General features: G+C 45.3%; 1 protein-coding gene across 2 annotated transcripts in view; it reads right to left on the minus strand.

Moving 5' to 3' along the window:
* OPN5 (opsin 5) overlaps window positions 1–27,404 on the minus strand; it is a 142,987-nt gene that overhangs the window by 12,008 nt on the left and 103,575 nt on the right. For both annotated transcript variants that reach the window (XM_075338805.1, XM_075338804.1), the window contains exons 3-6: window positions 23,011–23,130; window positions 11,035–11,205; window positions 6,928–7,262; window positions 3,132–3,358 (exon numbers count right to left, since the gene is read on the minus strand). In XM_075338805.1, coding sequence (XP_075194920.1) covers window positions 3,132–3,358; window positions 6,928–7,262; window positions 11,035–11,205; window positions 23,011–23,130 — 853 coding nt within the window. The remainder of the gene's footprint in view (window positions 1–3,131; window positions 3,359–6,927; window positions 7,263–11,034; window positions 11,206–23,010; window positions 23,131–27,404) is intronic.

Raw genomic sequence — 27,404 nt, forward strand, 5'->3', positions numbered from 1 at the left:
GGGCAAATCGGGAAGAGCCGGATAGAGTCCCAAAACTGTCGCATCTAATGGATGCAGCTATTCTGGGCGGCTGCTGGCTGATATTGTTAGGCTGGGGGGCTCCCCATAACGTGGGGCTCCCCATCCTGAGAATACCAGCCTTCTGCCATATGGCTTTATCTTGGCTGGTATAAAAATTGTGGGGGACCGCACGCCGTTTTTTTTAATTATTTATTTATTTATTTTACTGCACAGTATAGACCCGCCCACCGGCAGCTGTGATTGGTTGCAGTGAGACAGCTGTCACTCAGCGTAGGGGGCATGTCTCACTGCAACCAATCATAGGCGCCGGTGTGCGGGGAAAGCAGGGAACACGAGATGGATTAATGAGCGGCCGGCTTTTTCAAAATAGTAAAAGCCGCTGGAGTTTTTTTTAACAGCCGTGCAGCGCCGCGCCGGTGATCGGGGAACGGTGAGTATCAGAGAGGGGGGAGAATGACCGACAGACAGAGAGGGACAGACAAGACAGAGAGACCGACCGGCGGACAGAGAGAGAGACCGACCGACGGACTGAGGGAGATTGACCGACATACGCAGAAAAAGAAAGACTGACCGACATCGCTAGAAAAAAAGCACACAACGTACACGGAGCATACTGAGATGCATCCGTGTCACGTACGTGTGCTCACGGATCCATAGACTTTCATTGGGTGCGTGTGTGTGTGTGTGTTCCCTGCAGAAAACGGACATGCATCCATCCGTGCTATACGGATACACATACGTTTCACGCACACGGACACACGCACCATACAGAATAACGCACGTGTAACTACAAACATTAAATAACATTGGAGCACGTGTGTCCGTGTCTCCGGTACATACGGAAATGGACCAAACACGCATGTGTTTCACGGACGTGTGAAGGGGGCCTAAGGTTCAGCCAAAGTTCAAGCAATGGATGTGATTTCATGAAGACTGGGTAACGACACTGTTGAACTGTACGTTTTTTCCCTATAGAACTTCTATAGGGAGTCTGAAAACATGCATGTAAAAATCACTGCTGTATGTTTAAAGGGAACCTATCAGGTCCCCAGGACCACCAGGACCACCAGCAGCTGTGTCTACCTAAGTTCCCATCCTAAAGGCTGCTTTACACCAGGCAATCTATCGTGCGATAGATCGTCGGGGTCACGGTTTTTGTGACGCACATCCGGCATCGCTGGCGATGCCGGCCTGTGTGACACCTCCTAGCGACGCAGTATCGTTCACAAATCGTGAGTCGGGTACTGCTCGTTAGGTTCCATAATATCGGTTGATTTAGTTGACCATCGTTTCCGTGGTAGCACACGCCGCTCCGTGTGACACCACGGGAACGATGAGCAACTCACCTGCCTCCCGCGGCCGCCGCCGGCTCTATGTGGAAGGAAGGAGGTGGGCGGGATGTTTACATCCCGCTCATCTCCGTCCCTCCGCTTCCATTGGCCGGCGGCCGTGTGATGTCGCTGTGACGCCGAACGTCCCTCCCACTCCAGGAAGTGGACGTTCGCCGCCCACAGCGAGGTCGCACGAGAGGTAAGTATGTGTGACGGGGGCTACTGACTTTGTGCGACACGGGCAGCGATTTGCCCGTGACGCAAAAAGGACGGGGGCGGGTACGATCGATTGTGAAATCGCACAATCGGTCGTACCGTGTAAAGCAGGCTTAACAGTCCATTTAGTACATTGTACACAAAAACAAATCTTTAGAAAAAGAGTTTCTAAAGTCCATTGATGATACCCCCTTGATTAGTCGATGGAGCGTTAGTTCCCAAGACTTGTCAACCCACCTTGCATGTTCTCACACCCCTGTGGACATGATAACACGACTTACAAGAGCCGCATCATTGCCAGCGCTATGCAAAGCTTGCGCATGTACGTGGCTTTGCTCCCGGACACCACAGTGTCATGAGTGACAGACAATCATGTGGTTTCTGGCAGTAGAAGGTCACAGCGTTTGGCTGCACAAAATCGTCCCTGACTTTCTATTGTTCCTGCTGTCAGTATTCATTGTAATAGGTAGCTTTCCTGATGGGTTTTCATCTATTCCCCTTTAGGACCCAGCTGACCTCTCCTTCCATCCAGCTGCTGATTATCAGTATTCCCCTAGTGTTAACCATAGAACGCATACCTGGGGCCTCACAGGCCTGCTAGGTTACTTGTTTTCTATGGTTGATTTCTATAGTTGCACGTTCTAGGGTTAAATTCTCTCTTCTTTCCTGGGCTTGTGTTGGTGATATTATTATAACTTTGACTGCAAGCAGGTGGCTTGCACTCATCTGTGGTATTGTTTCTGAAACTTTGCTGAACTCCTGCCTGAGTCATCTGTAGATAAGTAGTTCATGTCCCCCCCCCCGTGTGTCCTCCTTGTGTTTTCTGTAGTATTTAGTGGGGTTGATGAAGAGCTCATCCTATCCGGTCCCTATTTAGGGCCCAGCACTAGGGATACCTAAGCTCAGGTATCCTGCTCGGCGCATAGGTGCGGAACCTATCTAGGGTGGTGAAGGATCTCAAGGACCAGCAGTAGGTTTGGTCAGGGGTCAACATCTCCCCCTTCCCTAGACACAGGGTTTCCCTTCTCTTTCTCCATTTGCTTGGTACCTCCTTGTACCTAGCGTGACACACGGAACTTCTAAAGCCAGGTGTACATGTCCCGGCTTCATACAGGTGCAGATTCCTGGTAAATGTGAATTCAGTGGTGGAAAGAAGTGGAGGGTGAGGGATGAGGTTGCACTTTCCTTAAATGACAAGTTGTACTGTAGACAAAGTCATTGCTGATGTATAAATTGGACATTCCAAAATGTGACTCCTCTTACTGTAAAGAACCCTTTCCTACACTGATGCTAAAACTAACAGAGAATCTATGATGAGATGGCGGCTGTTACAACCGGTGTGACCAACATTTCCAGGCAACCACATGATATCTCATTATCAGCGTTCACAATGCACCTTATTAAACAGCCATTTATACATGAGTTATCTAGTGCTTTTTAACAAAAAATCTGCTACTGGACATTATCTATATGTATATATTGGGATACAGGCAAAATAAGATCTCCTCATAGCCCCAATTTCATAGATGTTGTAGTTAGGAATTAAAAAAAAATATACTGTACCTAGAATTGGATTTCTGCAGCGCTGCTCTGGTCCGACAGCATGGGAATTTGTAGTCAATGACCTGATAAATAATTGGGTTGTACATAGCGGCTGATTTTGCCAGCAGAGTTGGTATCACCGAAAATTCAATCGGAACGGAATCTGGTGTCCCGAACGCCGACCAAATCGACACAATGGCGTAAGGAATCCATGCAATAAGGAATCCTGCGCAGATCAACATCGCCACCTGGTGGTGAGAACAGGAAACACAGATTACACGCGTGAAAGTGACAAGAAAGCTGCTCACCGAGCATCGAAGAGATGTAACAAGAGCATAACAGGAGCCGAAAAACCATTTATATAACACGGGCAAGTTTAGTTTAGGCCCCCTTCACATATGTGCATTACAAAAAACACGTGTTGCACTGTCTGTTTTACCATGTGTGTGTGAGTGTGTGTCATCCCTGTGACACATACCAGAAAAAAATGCATGACACTGAAATAATGGTTTTTATGTGTTAAACATGTGCGAAGATCGATAGATATAATAGATAATTAGATATCTTGTAGAGCTTTCTATTTAGCCCAAAAAAATGATTAAATGAAAAAATACTACATGGGCACCCCAATTTTTGATAACCAGCAAAGGTAAAGCAGACAGCTGGGGGCTGGTATTATCAGGATAATAATAATAATTTATTTATTTATATAGCGCTATTAATTCCATAACACTTAACATACATTGGCAACACTGTCCCCATTGGGGCTCACAATCTAAGGTCCCTAACTGTATTTTTATTTGGAGTGTGGGAGGAAACCAGAGAAACCCACGCAAACACAAGGAGAACACACAAACTCCTTGCAGATGGTGTCCTTGGTGGGAATTGAACCCAGGACCCCAGCGCTGCAAGACTGCAAAGCTAACCACTGAGCCACCGTGCCACCCAGGATGGGAAGGTCCATGGTTATTGGGCCCTTCCCAGACTAAATATTGCAGCCCGCAACCACCCCAGAATTTGCTCATCCTTTAAATTCTCCAATTCTGGCACTTCACTTCAGCTCTTCCCGAGTGCCCAGGTGCAATGTCAGTTGTTATAATGGTAGTAAGGGTTGATGTCAGCTGTGTTGTCTCAGCTGGCATCAAGCCCAGAGGTTTGTAAGAGTAGAGTAGCCCAATAATAAAAAAAAGACTCTCACACACACAAAAATACTGTATTGAAATAAACACTCTCCAAAACTTTCCCTTATTCCCCACTTTATTAAACAAAAACACTTAAAGTCCACCTTACTCAGGGAAACCTGGTAGAGTCTACAAATGGAATCCTGAAAAAAAACAGAAACACAAAGAAATAAAATAAGACACTTACCCTCATTCAATGTAGTCCAACGATTCTGACGAACAAAGTCTATGGAGCATCGTTCTGACTCTCCATAGATTTTGCCAACAGCCACTTCTGGGTCACACTGTTGATTATTATGTTCATGACACAACGATTCTGAAGAGTGGTAACATTACAGATGTCACTACTCTTCAGAGCTGCCGCGTGACCTGGAAGTGCCTGTAAGCAAAGTCTAGGGAGTGTTAGAATGATGCCCTATAGACTTTGTTCGTCGAAATCCCTGGATTACGTTGGATCTGCATGGAATTTTATATTTTTTTTTAATAAAGTGGTGAACAAGGGTAAGTGTCTTGTTTATTTCTCTGTTTTTATGTTATTGTTTTTTTTTTTCAGGTGTCGATTTGTGGACTAAGACGGATTTGATGGACTACGGAGGACCTGTGTGCTGTTTTTTTTTTTTTATTTGGGGAACGAGGAAACGTTTTAGGAAGTGTTTTCTTATGTGTGTTTTTCCTTTCAATTACTGTGCTAGTAATAGGGGTGTTTGATAGATGCTGCTCCATTACTAACCCCTGGTCTTGATGCCAGCTGTCACTACACAGCTGACATTAATCCCAACTACCATTACCCCGATTGCAAATGCACCAGGGCAATCAGGAAGAGCCATAATTAGAACTTCTCATGTGAAACGCCACTTTTCGAGTGGCTGCGGGCTGCTATTTTTAGGCTGGGAGAGGCCAAATAACCATGGACCTTCTCAGCCTGAAATTATCAGCCCTCAACTGTCTACTTTACCTTTGCTGATTATGAAAAATGGAGGAAACCCCATATATTTTTTTCATTTAATTATTTATTTGGTTTAATAGAAGGCTATACACTTCATCTATCAATCTATCATATTTGCACATCTTTAATACATAAAAATAATTAATTTCTTGAATGCATTTTATTCTGGTCCGTGTCACATGGATGGCACACAGATATCACCTAGATGTTAACCGTGTGCTGTACATGTTTTTTGACGGGCCCATTGACTTGTATGGTTCCGTGGGGTTCTGTGATCCATGCTGATGGTAAAAAATGGACATGTCCCGTGTGTTTTTCATGGACCTGTAAAGATCACAATAGATTATAATGGGCTTGCGTGGTATCCGTGAAAAAAATGGATGCCACACACTACCGTGATGCCACAGCTCCCTGCTTCCACCTTTACACACGCTCATTAGCAGCGTTGCAAAACTGATTTTTTTTTTTTAATTTTTTTTTTAATTATTTTTTCTCGACGGTTTATCAAACTTTTTTACAGAGATTTCTGGATGGTTGGAATCCCAGCTAATTAAATGCTTCAATATCAAAGATAAAAAAATTGTTTAAAAGAACTGAGAGTCCTCAGTCCTCAATATCAAAGATAAGGTCAGTGTCTGCTCATTGCTGCTAATGTACATGTGTTATTTCCGGAAATAATACAAAGTTTGAAACTAAAAAATCCCCAGTGGCCAGTGACAGAATTACAACATTTCTATTTTTTTTATATTTAACACATATTGTGCTAAAAAAAAATACCAAAAATTAACACAAAAATTTGATTTGAACAATAAGTTATCTTCCCTTGTTCCCTTCATTTTAAAATGTTAATCCCAGATATTTAGTTATCCCCCAGACAATAAATTATTAATTGTTCGCTGTACAACTGTTACATCCACCAGCAATAACAAAAGGGGTTCTGGAGCTCAGAAACCAGATTCAACAGAGCTCCATGTTGAATAGAGGGGCGCATCCTCCGCCTCCTTTTTATTCATTGTCTATTGGACTGCTGGAAATAGAGGAGTGCTTTCCTCTTTTTTATTCATTGTCTATTGGACTGCTCAGAATAAAGGAGCGCCATCCTCCTTTTTATTCATTGTCTATTGGACTGCTGGGAATAGTGGAGCACCTTCCTCCTTTTTATTCATTGTCTATTGAACTGCTCAGAATAAAGGAGCGCCATCCTCCTTTTTATTCATTGTCTATTGAACTACTGGGAATAAAAGAGTGCCTTCCTCCTTCTTATTCATTCTCTATTGGACTGCTGGGAATAGAGGAGCACTTTCCTCCTTTTTATTCATTGTCTATTGGACTGCTGGAAATAGAGGCACCTTTCTCCTTTTTATTTATTGTCTATTGGACTGCTGGAAATAGAGGCACCTTTCTCCTTTTTATTTATTGTCTATTGAACTGCTGGGAATAGAGGAGTGCCTTCCTCCTTTTTATTCATTATCTATAGGACTGCTGAAAATAGAGGCACCTTTCTTCATTTTATTTATTGTCTATTGTACTCCTTGGAATAGAGGAGTACCTTCCTCCTTTTTATTCATTGTCTATTGGACAGCTGGAAATAGAGGCACCTTTCTCCTTTTTATTTATTGTCTATTGGACTGCTGGAAATAGGGGAGCACCTTCAATTTTTTTGGAGCAGTGTGCATTATTAGTAGATCACCTTGGTCAGCTTCATTTCCAACGTGTGGTTGTTCTGGTTCCTGGTATCAAATTGTGCCACCTCCTGGGCGGACGACTTGACCTTGGCAATGATCATAGCATATGAGAAGACAATGACAGCGGTGGGCAGAGCAAGGCAGAAGAAGAAAATAGAAAGTACGAAGACCTTGCCCCTCAATGAAGCCTGTGCCAGCCACCAGTCTAGGGTACATGACGTCCCGAATGGTTCTGGGGCATAGTTACCCACACCCACCAGCGGAAGAGTCGCCCAGAATGATGCATAGATCCATGCGAAGAATACACTCATAAATGCATGACTTCTTTTGAGCCAGGTACCTGCAAAAAAAAGTTAAAATATTATTATACCATGTGTCTTCGAGCAACATACAGATGTAGCAGAGCTAATGTGTCAATTGTGCTATCCTTGAGCACTACAGGTAAATCTGCTGCCTCATCCTCAGAGGATCACCTACACATAATACAAATAATAGGCAAATTGGACATGATTTCATGCAAAATCACAAAAATGGGCAAGACAGAACTGTTGGCACCTTTCCAAAATTGTGGGTCATCAAATTTGTTTCAAGAATGTGATGCTCGTTCAAACTCACCTGTGGCAAGTAACAATTGTGGGCAATATGAAAATCACACTAGAAAACAGGTAAAAAGGGAGACGTTAACTCAATATTTGCATTTTGTGTCTGTGTGTGCCACACTAAGCATGGAGAACAGAAAGAGAAGAAGAGAACTGTTTGAGGACTTGAGAACCAAAATTGTAAATAAATATCAGTAATCTCAAGGTTACAAGTCCATCTCAAAAGATCGTCATGTTCCTTTGTCCACAGTGCGCAACATAATCAAGAAGTCATGGCACTGTAGCTAATCTCGCTGGAAGAGGACAGCAGAGAGAAATTGATGAAAGGTTGGAAAGCAGGATAGTCTGCCCCAATCAAGTTTCAGAGAAATTCAAGCTGTCCTGCAGGCTCAGGGTGCATCATTGTCAGTGGAAACAAGCCATCCACATTTGAACGAAATTAACCACTATGAAGGAGACCCAGGAGGACCCCACTGCTGACACAGAGACATAAAAAACTAGACTGAAGTTTGCTAAAATGTGTGTGAGTAACCAAAATACTTCTAGGAAAGTGTCTTGTGGACAGATGGGACCAGATAGAGCTTTTTGGTAAAGCACATCATTCTACTGTTTACCAAAAATGGAATGAGGCCTACAAACAAAAGAACACAGCACCTACAGTCAAATATGGTGGAGGTTCAGAGATGTTTTGTGGCTGTTTTGCTGCCTCTGGTACCAAGTGCCCTGACTCTGTGCAAAGTAAGAAGTGAACTTGGCACTCATATGTAGATTAATGACCTTCATCAGTGTGTGCTGTGGATTATCTTATCAAGCCGCAGGATGGACGAGTGTAGACTTTGGTATCCAGTGCCTGCTTTTCCAGCGGTGGATACCAGGGTTTGCAATAATAGCAACTTGTGCACCAAGTGGCAATGTAGTGTCCAGTGTCAGAAAGCTGGGATTGCATCCTAGGTTCTTACAGCAGGACTATGACCCGAAACATACTTCAAGAAGCCCCCAGAAATGGATGGAAACAAAGTGCTGGAGAGATCTGAAGTGGCAGCAATGAGTCCGGATCTAACTCACATTGACACCTGTGGAGAGCCCTTAAAATTGCTGTTGGGAGAAGAGAAGACACCTTCAAATATGAGACACCTGGAGCAATTTGCAAAAGAAAATTCCAGTTGAGAGGAGTAAGTTGCTGTTTGATGATTGCTTTCAGTTATTTTTTCCAAAGGGTGTGCAACCAAATATTAAGTTGATGATGCCAACAAATGGTTTCTGGCCCATTTTGGAGTTTTGTGTGAAAATATTTGCCCTTTTTCCCCCCATATTTTTGTGTTATTTCAGTACACACAAAGGAAATAAACATGTGTATAACAAAACATGTAATTGCAATATTTTTCTAGGCAAAATACTTAATTTTCTGGAACAATTTCAAGGGTGTCAACACTTTTGGCCATGGCCTCCCTAATTTCTCTACTCTAATTCCCCCAACCTCTAGAGCTCTTGCAGAAGTCACCAATCTTTGTACCTTTGTTTCCAATGTCCTCCACTTATTACTCCGACATCAGATGTTTCCCTTTTATTACCCAGGCTGCAGATGTTGCCCCCTTTTTACTCTGCCTTCAAACGCCTGCTTATTATACCAGCTTCAGATATGCTCCCTTTTAACCCTAACTTCAGATGTATTCCCAACAGTACCCCGGCTTCAGTTGCACCACTTCAGATGTTCCCACTTATTATTCTGGATTCAGGTGTCTTCCTTTGTTAGCCTAGCTTCAGATGCCCCCCCCCCTTCTCCCACCCCACCCCCTCCTTACTATCCTGTCTTCATATGTCCTCCATTTTTTTCAGCTTCAGATGTTCCCATTTAGTACCCTGGCTTCAGTTGTTTCCCCTTATTATTCTGGCTTTAGATGTCCTCCCTTATTACCTTGGCCACAGATGTTCCCCTTTATTAGCCTGGCTTCAAATGTCCTTCTTTGTTAGACTAGCTTCAATAGCTTCAGATATTCTCCCTTATCCTGGCTCTAGATGTCCTCCCTTTTCTCTTCAGCTTTACATGTTCCTCATTCTCTAGGCTTCAGATACTCCGCCTTATTCTCCCGGCTTCAGAAGTTCCCGCCTTATTATCCAGGCTTCAGATATTCACCCTTATTACCTGGGCCTTAGATGTTCCCCTTTATTATTTTGGCTTCAGATGTCCTCCAATGGTAATCTGGCTTCCGATGTCCCACTTTATTACACCAGCTTTAGATGTTTCCCTCTTATTACCCCGGTTCCAGATGTTCCTCACTTATACCTCACCTCCAGATGTTCCTCCCTTATTACCTCATCTTCAGATGATCGCCCTTTTTTACCCCAGCTCCAGATGTTCCTCCCTTATTATCTCATCTTCAGATAGTCGCCCTTTTTTTATCCCAGCTCCAGATGTTCCTACCTTATTACCTCATCTTCAGATGATCGCCCTTTTTTACCCCAGCTCCAGATGTTCCTCCCTTATTATCTCATCTTCAGATAGTCGCCCTTTTTTTATCCCAGCTCCAGATGTTCCTACCTTATTACCTCATCTTCAGATGGTCGCCCTTTTTCACCCCATCTTCAGATGTTCCTACCTTATTACCTCATCTTCAGATGGTCGCCCTTTTTCACCCCAGCTCCAGATGTTCCTACCTTATTACGTCATCTTCAAATGGTCGCCCTTTTTTTACCCCAGCTCCAGATGTTCCTCCCTTATTACCTCATCTACAGATGGTCGCCCTTTTTTTACCCCACCTCCAGATGTTCCTTCCTTATTACATAATCTTCAGATGGTGGCCCTTTTTTTACCCAGCTCCGGATGATCCTCCCTTATTACCTCATCTTCAGATGGTCGCCCTTTTTTACCCCAAAGGATCCTTACTTATTACTCCATGTTTAGCTGTTTCCCCATTATTACCCAAGCTGCTCCAGATTTTCCTCCTTTATTGCCCCAGCTCTGGAAAATCTGTACATATGAGATGTATTAAGCGGTCATGGGACATAACTGTGAAGTAATGGTTCGTGCAGCAGAAAACTGCTGACAATTTCTCTTTAAAGGGGTTGTGAGGTCTAAAATGATTAGTCTGAAGTCCCTCAATGTGTCCCTCTATGTGACTGCAGACTCGTGAATCCTCACATTGTACACACTGTGGACTGTGAGGATTCTCGGATGTCTGAGCCGAGAACGGTGATCACGTGGTCGCAAGTATGCGATATGCATAATCTTGGCCAGAATCCAACCACATGGAAGGGGCCTCACTCAATGCAAGTATGTTGAACGACGACGTGCTCATCTAGTTAGATTCTGGCCGGGATTATGCATATCGCAGCCACCTGACCCCGTTCCCGGCTATCACACCGGAGAATCCTTACAGTGCACAGTGTGCGCGATGTGAGGATTCACAAGTCTGCAGTCACACAGAGTTACTGACGACTTGTCGTTTTAGATGGGACCACCCCTTTAAGACAATCAGCTATATCCAATTTTCATATATAGGATACCATATTTACCATATTTCAGATAGCAGATCTTCAAGTATCTGTCAAAACTAACGACCGTCATAGTAATGAGGCTTCCACAACCAAAGAAGAATCCGGTCCATCCGTACCACTGGCAGACGCTCCATCCGAATACCCAGCGGTGACTGAAGAAGGACACAATGGAGAACGGCTTTCCAGTCACTGGAGAGGGAAACAAGATGGCAATGTGGATTTCACAAATGTACTAGACTTAATCATGCATTACACTGGTAGTCCAAAAATCTATATGGGAATCATGCAATTCCTCATCTCTCCAGTAGGGGAGCTGCAGAGAAATTAAACACTTGGGGATCCTTACAGATAACAAATGATCGCCGGAGCCTCAGAAGAGCACCCCTTGTAATCTGCCTTTAGTCAAAAAGAACATTTCTTACAGAACACAAAACCTCTATCTTTAATCAATGGATAAACGGACATGCCCCTTGTGGTCTGAGGTGGTTAAAATGTAAAATTGTCAAATTCCTGGTGGTCTAGGGTTTAGGAAAGGCTGAATGGCATATCCCTCATGGTATTGGTTGATTAATCTGTTATTTCTGGAGGTAGAAAGTGGCGAATGGGTGAACATATACACTTTTTTTGTAACTTAAAGAGATGAAGAAATAATTGGGGGCATCCCTGATGGTCTAGTGTGGAAAAAGGTTAGACAGGTTTATCCCTGGTGGTCTGGGTGCTTAAGGGGTTAGTTGAAACAATGTAAATGGCATAGCATAGTTAAAGGGTCGATGGTCACAATACTGGAGGTATAGATTGGTTAAGGGATCATCACCAGTAAACTAGTTCCTGGGGGGGGGGGAGCGGCGGTCCTAGACCCACTCACATGTTGGCACCCATTAGGATCCATAAGATTCCTGAACTACCAACCTTCATCTTGTAGACACAAGTCAGTGTACAGTGATGTGGAATACACAGGAGACATCAGTGCTGACAGTTACCTGCCATTTCTGCAGTGCACCGCTTGCATGTCGGCTCTTTAGGCCAAAGACTTGGCCGGTGTCTAACACTCATAGGCCAGTATTACAATATTAATGGTTAAGACAGCACTAGGGAATATTTGTACTTTTTTTGGCCAATCGGGGATACTGTTATGTATTATGTGAAAAAAAAAAGAAAAAGTGGGTATATCAGCTCACCGTGTCCAAGGAAATCCCAAGGCCTTGTAGATCAGCATGGATAAATAAGCCTTGGAGAGACTTGAGGACAGACGAACTAGAAATCCAGTGATCTGGGACCGTATCATAATGATGAAGAAAATGAGAGTTCAATAAAATGTCGCATTTATTTGTAATCTTTAAAAAATGGTTCACAAACAGACAGGGGTAAAAACACCATGGTGATGTAAGAAGAAAAAAAACACATCAAAGAGGTTTTTGGGCTAACCCTTAATTATGGGTCCTCCCACCATGTCACACAGAGATTTTCACTAACTTCACATACTGTCATGGGTCTCTTCAGATTACAGACTCTGACACTGCGCCTGAGAAATTTTCTAGTGTCTGGGATCAACGCACGCAGACTCGGACGTCACCCTGCCATGTACTGATTCGTAGGCAGGCTAGCAAAAATTAATCTCTGCTGGTCTACTTGTTAGTCTCCTTTGATCACATGTTGTGGGGAAGCCAATCACATCTGTGTCGCGGGCGGAGGAGGGGACGCTGCGCTCTCCCACTGCTTGGGTCCGGCTGCCGCTGCTGCGGCCTCTGCTGCTCGGTGGCTCGAGCGATGGGCCAGATCCCGGGGACTCGAGCGGCGCTCCTCGCCCGTGGGTGAAAAGGGGATTGGTATTGGGGATTTATTGTCCGTGACGCCACCCATGGTTGTGGTGATTGTGTGGACACCACCGCTGCTCTGTATGGGGATCCCGGGAGCGGTGACAGGGAGCAGCTTTGTTGTTATTTCTCCCCTCCGTGGGTAGGGGGTTGGTTGTCCCGGGGCCCGGTGATGGGGTAGGGGTGGATGGCAGGCCAGGTGCGGGGCCTGGTGAGGTGCAGGGTCGCGGGGTCAGCGCTGTGCCGTACGGCACGGTGGTACTCACTCAGCCTGAGACATTGACACAGTTCTCGGTAAAACACATGGCTGGAAAGACGGTTCCCACGGACGGCTGCTGTTGCTTTTCCCCGGTAGTTAACGGTGACTGTCTCTTTCCCTGCACCTTGTGTAATGTTGGTAGCGATGGGTTCCCACCGGTTACCCGCTCCCCGACTTGGATATGAGCCGGAGGAGCCCCTCTTTGCCCGCAGGCGCTGGCCCTGAGAAACTGGTGCCTTGGCGGTGGCGGTGTCTCTCTCCTATGGTTGGACTGTTGCCTTCAATCGGGACTTAGTTGCTGGGAGACCCGGAGGTCCCCTTCACTGACGGATTTGGCAAATTCACGGCGACTCCTAGCCTTGCCGGGATCCGAAAGGCCCCTGCCAATGGTGCTGGCTTCTCTTCGTATACCGGTCCAATACCGCCGGGCCACCACCCGTCCACGGTCCTTTCGGCAACCTCCAATCAGCCTCTCCTGCAGACGGTCACCGCCGTCTGCCAACCTTGCTGTCTCAGTCCAGGGCACACACTCGGACCAACTTCAGGCTTTCAAACTGTCACTTTCTCCTTCACTTCAACTCCTCTCACTTGCTCCTCTACCACTTCACTCTCACTTCAACTCTCACTAATCTGATCTGCCTGGTTTTCCCGCCTCCAGGACTGTGAACTCCTCGGTGGGCGGAGCCAACCGCCTGGCCCACCCCCTGGTGTGGACATCAGCCCCTGGAGGAAGGCAACAAGGGTTTCTGGTTTAGCTTTGGTGTACCTATCCGGGGTGTAGAATAAATAGAAAAGAGTTCCAGCTCACCCCTCTTCACTCCATGGAGAACCGGCGGCGCGCAGGAAAACGCCCGGACTTAGGCAGGAACATACGGTGCAAAAACAAAAGCAAATCCAGCGCCTTGGCAAGGAGACTCGAGTGATAAAACTCCAAACTTTATTGTATCAAAATTAAAAAAATACAGACCACTATGTGGGGGGACAAGAAAAAGTGATCCACAGACAGAGGAAAAATTCCTACATGTTTCGACCAGTAGAGGTCTTAGTCATGGAACCATGACTAAGACCTCTACTGGTCGAAACATGTAGGAATTTTTCCTCTGTCTGTGGATCACTTTTTCTTGTCCCCCCACATAGTGGTCTGTATTTTTTTAATTTTGATACAATAAAGTTTGGAGTTTTATCACTCGAGTCTCCTTGCCAAGGCGCTGGATTTGCTTTTGTTTTTGTATCCGGGGTGTAGGGTGTGGTGGTGTCATGACCTGTGACCCCTGGCTTGCCCAGGGCGTCACATTCCCCCTTAGCAAAATGCAGACCGTCCGCGGGCTGCCCGTCCAACACCGGTTTTATTTTTCTGAAAAAGATAAAAAACGGTAACACATACAATTATAGTAACATCATCCCACAACGGGAGGCACTTTTCTTAAACGTTACGGTAACGGTTGCGGCTGCCGCTCTCTCCCACCCAAGTAACCTGGCCCTGATGCTGCCCCTAAGAAACAGGCAGCACCCCTTGACCCCAGTCCTGAACCAAGTCACCCGAGCGGGATCTGTCCTTCCCCTCCAGAGGGTAGCCACCGGTTCCTGTGGTGGCTGGGCCCCAGCCTGCTCCACTGCGGGCCCTCCCTCCAACCTGCCTCTCCGGAGGCGGTAACGGTAAGCTGCAACAAAACATATTTTTTTACATGCCACTAACGTTTGTGGTTGCCCTGCAAGTTCACGGGCTTGTCCGTAAGCAGTCCCTTATGCAACTTTTCAAACGGTCCCCACGGGGACAACGGTGCCGGCAACGACCGGTTTCAAATCACAGTAGCAGACAATCAGGTGAACTTCGGCAATCATTTTCATCACTTTTCAAACTTTCAAAACTTTTTAAACTTTGAAAACACACAGGTGGTCCCAACGGGTACGGTGTAACGGTGCTCCGCTGCCATCACTCAGAGTCCTCGACATCACTTTGGGGAAGGGGCGCGGTGCTCACATGGGCTTCCTGGCTGCCCCTCAGCTTTGCATCCAGCGCAAACCACCCCCTCTCCCCGCAGTGCCGGGTGTATTGTACAAGGTCCCCTGGCATCAAGTTGCGGCCTGGGTGCTCTTCTGGCAGGTGAGCATTAACATCCCGCCGGGCTATAAACACTTTGGCCTCCAGGCCCGGTTCATAAATGAATCCATAGCCCCGGCGGACATCAAACCGCCTCACCTGCCCCTCGTACAGCGGGCTCCGGACACGAAAAGTTGCCTGACGGAGATTCTCTTTTTCCCGGATTGCACGGGCCACCAACTCCGCCTTCTTCCTTTCCCTCTCCTCGATTTCCAGGCCCAACGGTACCGGCTCCCTGTCCCAGTACGGCACTGCTGCGAGCTCCGGCGCACGGGTCGGGCCCCGCGGGACCTGTTGGACACTGCCCACCGCTGGTGATCTGGGCGGCAGGCCCCGCGGTGACTTGGGCTTGGGCGCCGCCTTGCAGCGGCAACCCGGCGCAACCTCAGCCGAGGTGTGGGGGATGGGCACAGGGGCTTTCCTCTGTTGGGTCTTCGGCACGGAGCGGGCTATCGGCTCCTGCTCGGGGACTTTCTCGGGGGACGCCTCCGGTTCGGATTTCGGGGCTTTCCACGGCAGCACCTCCGGTCGGCTACGGGCTCTGGCTGCAGGTCGGTCCGCCGGGGCGGATTGGCAGGGTACCGCTACCGGTGGTGGTGGTAGCGGGCCTAGTGGCGGGGCAGCAGCAGCCAACATGGGTAGCGGGGGAGGTAGCAGGGCGAGCGGGTATGGACCGGGTCCCTCAGCCGCGATGACCGACCCACTAGGGGTACAGGGGCGTGGGTCACTTACCCTCCCTTCCAAGACTCCCTCCACCTCGCGTCTCCGTATGGCCGCCACCACTTCCGCCATGTCGGCCTCCCACTCCTCCAGGAGGAGCTGCATGCGGACCTGCAGACGGCTGCTTAGCTGGACGGTCCGGACTTCCACCCACGCTGCGGGGCCAGGCGCGGGGACCACGGTGTTGTCGGTCGGACTCAGCATCTTTACCAGCGGCCTCTTCCAGGAACCAGTCAATGGCCGCAGGGTCCTGGCGTCCCTGCTTCTATAGCCGCGGCTACATGCGACCAGTCGCCATTTCGTCCCCCTTAGCCTCTTTCCGGCCCCTCCTCTATCGGGGCGGGGTTTTGGCCTTCGCGCCTCCACTACTCGAGGAGACGCTCGAGCGGGAACTTTTCGCGCCAAAGATGGCGGCTTCTGAAATTTTCTGGCCGGACACCTCCAGCGGTAACAAGGTGCACCTCTACCCAACGGCAGAGCGGTAAGATCCTGTTTGTGACGCCAAGTTGTCGCGGGCGGAGGAGGGGACGCTGCGCTCTCCCACTGCTCGGGTCCGGCTGCCGCTGCTGCTGCGGCCTCTGCTGCTCGGTGGCTCGAGCGATGGGCCGGATCCCGGGGACTCGAGCGGCGCTCCTCGCCCGTGAGTGAAAAGGGGATTGGTATTGGGGATTTATTGTCCGTGACGCCACCCACGGTTGTGGTGATTGTGTGGACACCACCGCTGCTCTGTATGGGGATCCCGGGAGCGGTGACAGGGAGCAGCTTTGTTGTTATTTCTCCCCTCCGTGGGTAGGGGGTTGGTTGTCCCGGGGCCCGGTGATGGGCTAGGGGTGGATGGCAGGCCAGGTGCGGGGCCTGGTGAGTTGCAGGGTCGCGGGGGCAGCGCTGTGCCCTACGGCACGGTGGTACTCACTCAGCCTGAGACGTTGACACAGTTCTCGGTAAAACACACGGCTGGAAAGACGGTTCCCACGGACGGCTGCTGTTGCTTTTCCCCGGTAGTTAACGGTGACTGTCTCTTTCCCTGCACCTTGTGCAATGTTGGTAGCGATGGGTTCCCACCGGTTACCCGCTCCCCGACTTGGATATGAGCCGGAGGAGCCCCTCTTTGCCCGCAGGCGCTGGCCCTGAGAAACTGGTGCCTTGGCGATGGCGGTGTCTCTCTCCTACGGTTGGACTGTTGCCTTCAATCGGGACTTAGTTGCTGGGAGACCCGGAGGTCCCCTTCACTGACGGATTTGGCAAATTCACGGCGACTCCTAGCCTTGCCGGGATCCGAAAGGCCCCTGCCAATGGTGCTGGCTTCTCTTCGTATACCGGTCCGGTACCGCCGGGCCACCACCCGTCCACGGTCCTTTCGGCAACCTCCAATCAGCCTCTCCTGCAGACGGTCACCGCCGTCTGCCAACCTTGCTGTCTCAGTCCAGGGAACACACTCGGACCAACTTCAGGCTTTCAAACTGTCACTTTCTCCTTCACTTCAACTCCTCTCAGTTGCTCCTCTACCACTTCACTCTCACTTCAACTCTCACTAATCTGATCTGCCTGGTTTTCCCGCCTCCAGGGCTGTGAACTCCTCGGTGGGCGGAGCCAACCGCCTGGCCCACCCCCTGGTGTGGACATCAGCCCCTGGAGGAAGGCAACAAGGGTTTCTGGTTTAGCTTTGATGTACCTATCCAGGGTGTAGGGTGTGGTGGTGTCATGACTTGTGACCCCTGGCTTGCCCAGGGCGTCACATCTGCTCCCCTCCTATTTATGCTGATTGAATCCTTCCACCTAGGCCAGCTATAGTTTATTCTTATTTGGTCTGGTGAGGTGTGGTGCTCCAGACTATCTGGTAGTTGTAGTGCTTATTGCTTTGTGCACGTGTGGAGTTTACCCCTGTTGTCTTTTGTAGCCAGCTTCCTGCTTTTGTTTTCCTCCTGAATCTCTTATTGTCTAATCCAATGTGTGTGTGCAATGTGTCAAAGTTTTGGTTTCCCCTTGCATGTCTATATCTTTTCCCCTTGCATGTCTATATCTGTGGTTAATATCACACTCCTGCCCCATCATTTCCTGGGTAGTACTGGTCAGGAACAGGGCCAGGAATAGGACTCAAGCATCTCCACCATTAGGAGTATCGCTGATGTTCGGAGAGCCCCTTAGGGACAGCATAGGGCCTCTATTTCTTATTTTTCAACAGTCACATCATGCCACAATGATTGAGGCTTAGCCGAAGGGTGTAAGTTTCATGTGTTTTTAATTCTTCCTTTTCACCATGGTGTTTTTACCACCATCTGTTTGTGAACTATTTTGGAAGGACTACAAATTTATGCAACATTTTATTGAACTATTATTTCCTTCATCATTGTGATACGGTCCCTGATTGCTGGATTTCTAGTTCTTATTATAACTTATGAGACATTCAATGAGAACCATTAGTTTTTTGGGGGGTGTCAGAACAATATAACTTAATAATGGAGCACTCTGGGTGAAACAATCAGATTGTAGAGCTGTCCAAATTTCGCCAGTTCTGCTCTGCAAAATCTCTCACCAGTGCCTTATCCATTAACCTACGGTAGTTCTATTAATTGTTAAGGGGGTACTTAAGGGGTGGTATTACTTCTAGTGACTTTTGCGGTGGCATTACTACTTTAAAAGGGTACACTTGGGGCATTATTTTATAATGTTGCACTGGGGGGCAAAATTGATTTATAAGAGGGCACTGGAGGCATTATTAAACACCGTGTGCACAATTATTAGGCAAATGAGTATTTTGATCACATGATACTTTTTATACATGTCGTCCTACTCCAAGCTGTATAGGCTGAGAGCCAACTACCAATTAAGTAAATCTGGTGATGTGCATCTCTGTAATGAGGAGGGTGCGGTGTAATGACATCAACACCCTATATAAGGTGGGCTTAATTATTAGGCAACTTCCTTTCCTTTGGGAAAATGGGTCAGAAGAGAGATTTGGCGGGCTCTGAAAAGTCCAAAATTGTGAGATGTCTTGCAGAGGGATGCAGCAGTGTTGAAATTGCCAAACTTTTGAAGCGTGATCACTGAACAATCAAGTGTTTCATAGCAAATAGCCAACAGGGTCGCAAGAAGCGTGTTGGGCAAAAAAGGCGCCAAATAACTGCCCATGAATTGAGGAAAATCAAGCGTGAAGCTGCCAAGATGCCATTTGTCACCAGTTTGGCCATATTTCAGAGCTGCAACGTTACTGGAGTATTAAAAAGCACAAGGTGTGCCATACTCAGGGACATGGCCAAGGTAAGGAAGGCTGAAAAACCACCACCTTTGAACAAGAAAACGTCAAGACTGGGCCAAGAAATATCTTAAGACTGATTTTGAACTGATGAAATGAGGGTGACTCTTGAAGGGCCAGATGGATGGGCCAGAGGCTGGATCAGTAAAGGGCAGAGAGCTCCACTCCAACTCAGATGCCAGCAAGGTGGAGGTGGGGTACTGGTATGGGCTGGTATCATCAAAGATGAACTTGTGGGACCTTTTCGGGTTGAGGATGGAGTGAAGCTGAACTCCCAGACCTACTGCCAGTTTCTGGAAGATAACTTCTTCAAGCAGTGGTACAGGAAGAAGTCATTATCATTCAAGAAAAACATGATTTTCATGCAGGACAATGCTCCATCACATGCATCCAACTACTCCACAGCATGCCTGGCCAGTAAAGGTCTAAAAGATGAGAAAATAATGACATGGCCCCCTTGTTCACCTGATCTGAACCCCATAGAGAACCTGTGGTCCCTCATAAAATGTGAGATCTACAGGGAGGGAAAACAGTACACCTCTCGGAACAGTGTCTGGAGGCTGTGGTGGCTGCTGCACGCAATGTTGATCATAAACAGATCAAGCAATGACAGAATCTATGGATGGTCGGCTGTTGAGTGTCATCAGAAAGAAAGGTGGCTATATTGGTCACTAATTTTTTGGGGTTTTGTTTTTGCATGTCAGAAATGTTTATTTCTAAATTTTGTGCAGTTATCTTGGTTTACCTGGTGAAAATAAACAAGTGAGATGGGAATATATTTGGTTTTTATTAAGTTGCCTAATAATTCTGCACAGTAATAGTTACCTGCACAAACAGATATCCTCCTAAGATAGCCAAATCTAAAAAAAAATCCACTCTAACTTCCAAAAATATTAGTCTTTTGGGCTGATTGAGAACATAGTTGTTGATCAATAATAAAAATAATCCTCTAAAATACAACTTGCCTAATAATTCTGCACACGGTGTATTATAAAGGTGACCCCCAGAAAATTAAAGATTTCAAAGAGGCACATATGGGGTAATTATTTCAGTCTAGGGGGCATTACAATGACAACTCTGAAGCATTCAGGGTATGGAACAAAGCAATAGGGGCAACTTAAAGCTTAGAATCGGGGTATCAGTAAGATAAGGAGTTCAATAAGGCTGGGAATAGATGGGGACGGTGCTAGAAGTATGAGAAATGTAATGTGTAAACTCTGCAGGCAAGTTGTGCCCGAAAGAAGTCATGATGACTTAACGGCTGACAATAGTAATTCCCTAACACTGAGGATCTAAGTGTGTGTCATCTCCTTTCCACTAGATGGCAGTGTTGTAATGGTTAGATATTCCCAATAACACTGTAATAAAATCCTATATAATATTTTTTTTATTATTTTCCAAAAACTTCCGATTCTTGTTAAAGCAGAACACATGAAGTCCCTCGAGATATTCGGTATTTTCCTATAGCTGCATTAAATCATTTTGATTGCTTGCTTGCTGTATTGACAAATAGAGAAAATCCAGACCGAGAGTTAACAAGACTCGGGGGGAACTGTAAAAGTTTATCTGGCCGTAATAAATCTGTAAGGCATGTAAGATGTCGGTATGATCAGACTTGCTCTTTCGGATATCATAATGACCCCAATTTTTCACCACGGAAGTCAACTGAGATTTCAAAAATGTGTCTCCTTGTGTGAGTATGCCTTGTTAACCCCTAAGCTACAGATGTATTAGTAGTCATGCAACTTACCGCTTCTTTGTTCTTCCCCATTCCTGACCACACATTTTTTTACACATGTGGACTTAAAGGGACTCTGTCAACAAGTTTTTGCTACCTCATCTGAGAGCAGCATTATGTAGGCAAAGAGACTCTGAATCTAACGATGTATCACTTAGATTAGTTGGTGCAGCTGTTCTGGCACAGTGAAAGATTTTAGATTTTGCATGTAGCAGTGCTGGGAGAGCTGTCCCCGCCCACACCAGGCTTTCAGTGTATATTTCCATAGACAGAAGCTGCTAATCACAGAAAGGGGCGGAGTCGGACTACAACTGCCAGGTTGCTGAGACCCACTAATGATAAAGATAAGAGGCTTAAACTAAAATTGCAGGTAAACAAAAGCAGACTATGAGAAAAGAAACAAGGAGCTGACATTTCTGTTTTAACTCATGCAGCATGCTGTCTTCAGATTACATTTTAGAAACCTGCCGACAGAATCCCTTTAAGAGCTCTAAATAAGTTCTCATTTGGATATTCATATAATAGTTGCCTTTTTTTGTGGTCTGTGGGCCTAATTTTCTTGCCATTTTTTTTTTCTTTTCAGATATTGGACAACATTTGCAAAAAAAAATGATAATACTAGTTTGCCTTTTTATTTTTTATGATCGCAAAGGACCACTAAAATATATTTCAAATGTTGTTCTCCTTTAAGAAGTAATGATTTTTATATATTGGACACTTTGTTTATGGGAACAAAGCTAGTAACAGCGAGACGGACTGGCAGAGGGTTTTTTAATTTTTTTTATTTTCCTGATTTGTTTATTCATTCATCTAAATCCCACATTATGTCCCCATGAGGATATAAAAGAATAATGTGGGGCATTTTCCCTTTTAAACTTACATTTTTTTTATTTGATTTCCCCTGTAACTGGGGCTGGTATATTAGCCCCGGTTACAGGGGAACTTTCACCTCCTGATTGCACTTTACAATTGATCATGTCAGTCAAAAGAAGAAAATTCAAACTAAAAATCAGATCATGTACGTCCATACTTAATAAAGTTGTCTTTTTTAACAAATTGCACGAATAAAGTATTCTAAATATTAACCACTATGAAGAATTACTTTTAGCGGGAGCTGGATCCTTTTTTTTTTTTTTTCTAGATTTTTTCCACAGCTGATGTTGGTCTGATAGGACCCAGCAGCTTCTGCTCCAACCCAGCATCCAGCAATAAAATGATCACTGAGTTTGAAGAAGGAAGTACTGTTAGTGCTGTCTGTACTGTAGAGGTCATTCATTGAAGAACCAGGAAGGCAGAGATGGTAATAAACTAAGATTGCCTTCCCCATGGAGAGTCTGGCTGTGTCTGACATTGACCCCCTGCTCACACTGCAATGATGTTTTACAACATAACTTCAAAGTAATAGCAAAACACCCTTTTTTTATGATTATGGGTGGTCTGGATTAGTCCGATAAACGTCCCTCCATTATTAACATTCCACTATTAACCCCTGGGCTTAATGACAGCTGTCCATTCACAAATGACAGTAAACCCAAAAAATGTCACCCCAATTGGCCTACACCAGGGCAATCACGAACAGCCAGATAAAGCTCGAAAATTGGCACATCTAATGGCTGCACTAATTATGGGGCAGCTGCGGGCTGGTATTTTTAGGCTGGGAAGGGCTCAATAACCATAAGCCTTCCCAGCCTGATAATATTAGCTCCCAGCCGTCTGCTTTACTTTGGCTGGTTATCAAAAATAGGGTGGAGGCACCCTGTGTTTTAATTATTTATTAAATGAAATCAGCTTAAAAAGGCCCGTTAGTGCCACATGATAGACACTAAAGGGTGCAAGTGTTTACCCTGTATACCTGCTCTAATCTGCCTGTATACCTGCCTATACAACAAAAATAAAGTTAGTCTAACCTGAGAGTATTCATTATACACGTGATGGCACAAGGATCGGCATGAGAAGATAAGCCGCTATCAAATAGCTTTCCAATGGGCTTATTTTTCGGGCATTTACCTCCTAACACTGCAGTGGGTCCCTAACTTTATCAGGCTTTTATTTAGTTTACAAAAGTAGAATTCTCCCAAAAATGTATCCAAGGGGTTAAAAGCTGATTACCTGAAATTCCCAGGTCAGAGATGGCTAAGTTAATGGTCATTATTTCAGCCGGTCTGAGCTTCTTCTTTCTTTTAAAAGCCATATACAACACATAACCATTCCCGAGCGTAGATAGGACGCCTGAAAGAAAAGAATATCCAGTAAATATTAGTATATTCTGAACACTGACACTCCCCCAGCGCACTTCCCGCCTAATTTGCATATGGCTTTTACACTATATTTCTGAAGTTTGGTACATTGGCTTTACAGATACAAATTATAATTTTTTGAGTGATCACGTGACTTTCGGTGGTTGCCATCGTAGCACAGGGTCATGTGATGATGCCTGCAGCTACGAAGTTTCACTTTCGTTTTTCCTCGGAACGGAGCAGAGGGAAACAGGAAGTGATTGAATCTGCTGTTTACAGCTGTATAGCTGTGATCAGCAGATAGATAAGAGCGATCGGATTGCCCTAGGGGGACTAGTAAAATAAAAAAAAAAGTAAAAAAAAGTTTTAAAAAATAAAAAAAAAACAAAAAACCTAAAAGTTCAAATCGCCCCCCGTCACCCCATTGAAAATTAAAGGGTTAAAAAATAAATAAATATACACATATTTGGTATCGCCGCGTTCAGAAATGCCCGATCTATCAAAATATAAAATCAATTAATCTGATTGGTAAACGGCGTAGTGGCAAAAAAAATTCCAAACGCCAAAATTACGTTTTTTGGTCACCGCATGTGTTACGCAAAATGCAATAACAGGCGATCAAAACGTAGCATCTGCGCAAAAATGGTACCATTAAAAGTGTTAGCTCGAGACGCAAAAAATAAGCCATCACAGAGCCATAGATCCCGAAAAATGAGAACGCTACGTGTTTCGGAAGATGGTGCAAAACGTGCGCCACTTTTATTGGACAAACTTGTGATTTTTTTTACCCCCTTATTTACAAGTAAACCTATACATGTTTGATGTCTACAAACTCGCACCGACCTGAGGCATCACATAGATACATCAGTTTTACCATATAGTGAACACGGTGAATAAAACATCCCAAAAACTATTGTGCAATCACACTATTTTTGCAGTTTTTCCACACTTGGAATTTTTTTGTTGTTTTCCAGTACACTATATGGTAAAACCTATGATTTTATTTAAAAGTACAACTCTTCCCGCAAAAAACAAGCTCTCATATGGCAAGATTGACGGAATAATAAAAAAGTTACGGCTCTCGGAAGAAAAGGAGCAAAAAACAAAAACGCAAAAACGGAAAGTGCCCGGGGGCTGAAGGGGTTAAATTTGGGGGTGTAATGTGAAAAAATATGAAAAAGTTCACAGGGTAGGAATACTTTTTCAAGGCACTGTATATAATTATATGCATATGCCCACATAGAAAAAAGTTAGCTATACGTAGGGTCAAATGGTACCAAACAGTGCCCAGAATCTGCCCTATATTCTTAAAATCATTAGTACTTGTTAGAGGCTAAAGTCTGTCCCTTCTTCCCGTAGAAAGCAAATCCCAAAACTAATTCCAAAACTAATCCTTAATTTCCTCAATTCTTACTTCGCATTAGTTTATTCACACTGCGCAAATGTTGTATTAATCATGACAATTACCTTTACCATTATGGAGCTAGAAATGACAGCCATCAGCGGGAAGTAATGAGACTACACGTAAGATGCCGTATGGCTAATGTCCTGTGATGAGAACATAATCAGCTGTGAATAGTCTATCAGACTGTTAGTTTACCTAAGAACGAAGCTTCAGAAAAAATATCCTGAATATTACCTTATTGAGAAATATAGAGACTGAAAGGATATTGTTTCCTCTAAAGATTTTACATTCGAGGTTACTGTCATGGCCGGGGATAGAAGCTATACCGGCTGTAAAGGACAACAAACAGGAGGGGGGAAGGAATGTCTTATAGCTAGGTAATGGGGGAAGTGGTGACCCCTGACGATGACCTGTAGCTCACCCTCACAGTCCTAACAGACCCTATACAGGTTCCGCACCTGTCACCGAGCTGGAATATCTTGGGGCCTTATTTCGCCTTAGTAAATGGGCCTTTATAAGGATAGATGGTATGAGCTCTTCGTCAACACCACTTTCACTAAAGGAAGACACAAGGAAACAACAATACAGGGGAAACATAACAGCTATCAACAGAGCCCTGGTAGATAGCAAAAGACAACATTTATCTGCGTTGCAGCAATCACAGGAGTCTAGAGCAACAAAAAAGTCAAAACTTCTTCACAGTTCAGTCAGGAGCAAAATATAAACTGCACCCAAATATCCCCAGGGTGAGGTTTATAAAGGGAGTCAGAGGCTGGCAACAGAGAGGAAAAACTGACTGATTCCCAGGGTCCTAGAGTCTGCAGCTGCAGAAACAGGGAACTGTCAGATAACAACGCTGCCAATCTCTGGGATTTTCTTACACTCGCTGCCACTCCCGTTGGCGGGAGAAGTCTTAGCCCTGGCACAGTCTGCAATTACGGACATACTCTTCAATTTCCTTATGAGCATTCTGCCACCAAAAGCATCTAGAAAGAGACCTCCACATGGATGCCCCACTAAAACGGAACCATGCATTTATTTAAGAAGATCTACTTGTAAAGAGAGAGGTACATAAAGTTTGTTTATGCAGTGGCTTGCAAAAGTATCCCCCCTCCCCCCACACACACACCTTCACTTTTTACCTATTTTTTTACATTACAACCAGTTTTAAAATAGTTTTGTAATCCGATTTGTGTGTGTGATGCATCAGTAATAAATAGTCTAAGTTGGGGAAGTGAAGTAAGAAAGATGTAGTAAAAAAAATAAATTTATGGGATACAATAAATTCAAATTCTCATGTGCATATGTAATCACCCCTTGTGCTATGAAGCTCTTAAAACTTTGTGGTGTAACAACTACCTTCATAAGCCACATGCTTAGTAGAGGAAGTCCACCTGTGTGCAATCTAAGTGCCCCGTGGTCTGTTAGTATATACACACCTTTACTGAAAGGCCACAGAGGCTGCAACATCATTAATCAACAGGCTCCACTAACCAAACAACACCAAGAAGACCAAGGAGATCTCCAAACAACACCATGAAGACCAAGGAGATCTCCAAACAACACCATGAAGACCAAGGAGAGCTCCAAACAACACCATGAAGACCAAGGAGATCTCCAAACATCACCATGAAGACCAAGGAGATCTCCAAACAACACCATGAAGACCAAGGATCTCTCCAAACAACACCATGAAGACCAAGAAGATCGCCAAACAACACCATGAAGACCAAGGAGATCTCCAAACACCACCATGAAGACCATGGAGATCTCCAAACACCACCATGAAGACCAAGGAGATCTCCAAACAACACCATGAAGACCAAGGACCTCTACAAACAACACCATGAAGAATAAGGAGATCTACAAACAAGGCAGAGATAAAGTTGTTGAGAAGTAATAGTCAGGGGTGGGTTCTAAAAATATCCTAATCTTTGCTGATCCCCTGGAGCACCAACAAATCCATGACCATCAAATGGAAAGAACATGGTACCTCAATAAACCTGCCAAGAGAGGGCCACCACCAAAACTCTCAGCCCAGGCAAGGAGGGCATTAAACAGAGAGGCAGCACAGAGACCAAAGGTAACTCTGAAGAAGGTGCACAGGTTCACAAGCAGAGACTAGAGTATCTGTCCATATGACCACAATAAGCCGTATACTCCATAGAAGTGAGCCTTCATGGAAGAGAGACCATAAAAAGCCTTTACTTATAGTCAAAAATGGGAAGTCTCATTTTGAGTTTGCCAAAAGACATGTGGGAGACTCCCCAAATGTATGGAGGAAGGTGCTGTGGTGAGATGAGACAAAATTGAACTTTTTGGCTACCAAGATAAATGCTATGTGTGGTTGCAAACCAACATAGCTCATCACCCCAAGAACACCATCCCCACAGTGAAACATGGTGGTGGCAGCATCATGCTGTGGGGATGTTGTTTGACAACAGGAATAGGGAAAATGGTCCAAGTCAAAGGGAAGATGGATGCTGTGAAATAGAGGGATATTCTTCAGCAAAACCTTTTTCCATCTGTCAGTGATTTGAGACTGGGACAAGAGGCTCACCTTCTAACAAGACAATGACCCCAAGCAACACTCCAGTTGTTAAGAGGAAATCTGTAAATGTATTGGAGTGGCCTAGTCAGAGTCCAAAGCTTAATCCAACTAAGAATCTGAGATCAGACTTGAAGATTGCTGTTCACCAGAGGAAACCATCTAACTTGAAGGAGCTGGGGCAGTTTTGCCTTGTGGAATAGGCAAAATGTGGAAAGCTCATAGAGACTTATCCAAAGCAACTCTCAGCTGTAATTGCCTCAAATGGAGGCTTTACAAAGTACTGACTTTACGGGGTTGAATACTTATGCAC

This window comes from Anomaloglossus baeobatrachus, chromosome 3, assembly GCF_048569485.1.
Source record: "Anomaloglossus baeobatrachus isolate aAnoBae1 chromosome 3, aAnoBae1.hap1, whole genome shotgun sequence".
Classification (NCBI taxonomy): Eukaryota; Metazoa; Chordata; class Amphibia; order Anura; family Aromobatidae; genus Anomaloglossus; species Anomaloglossus baeobatrachus.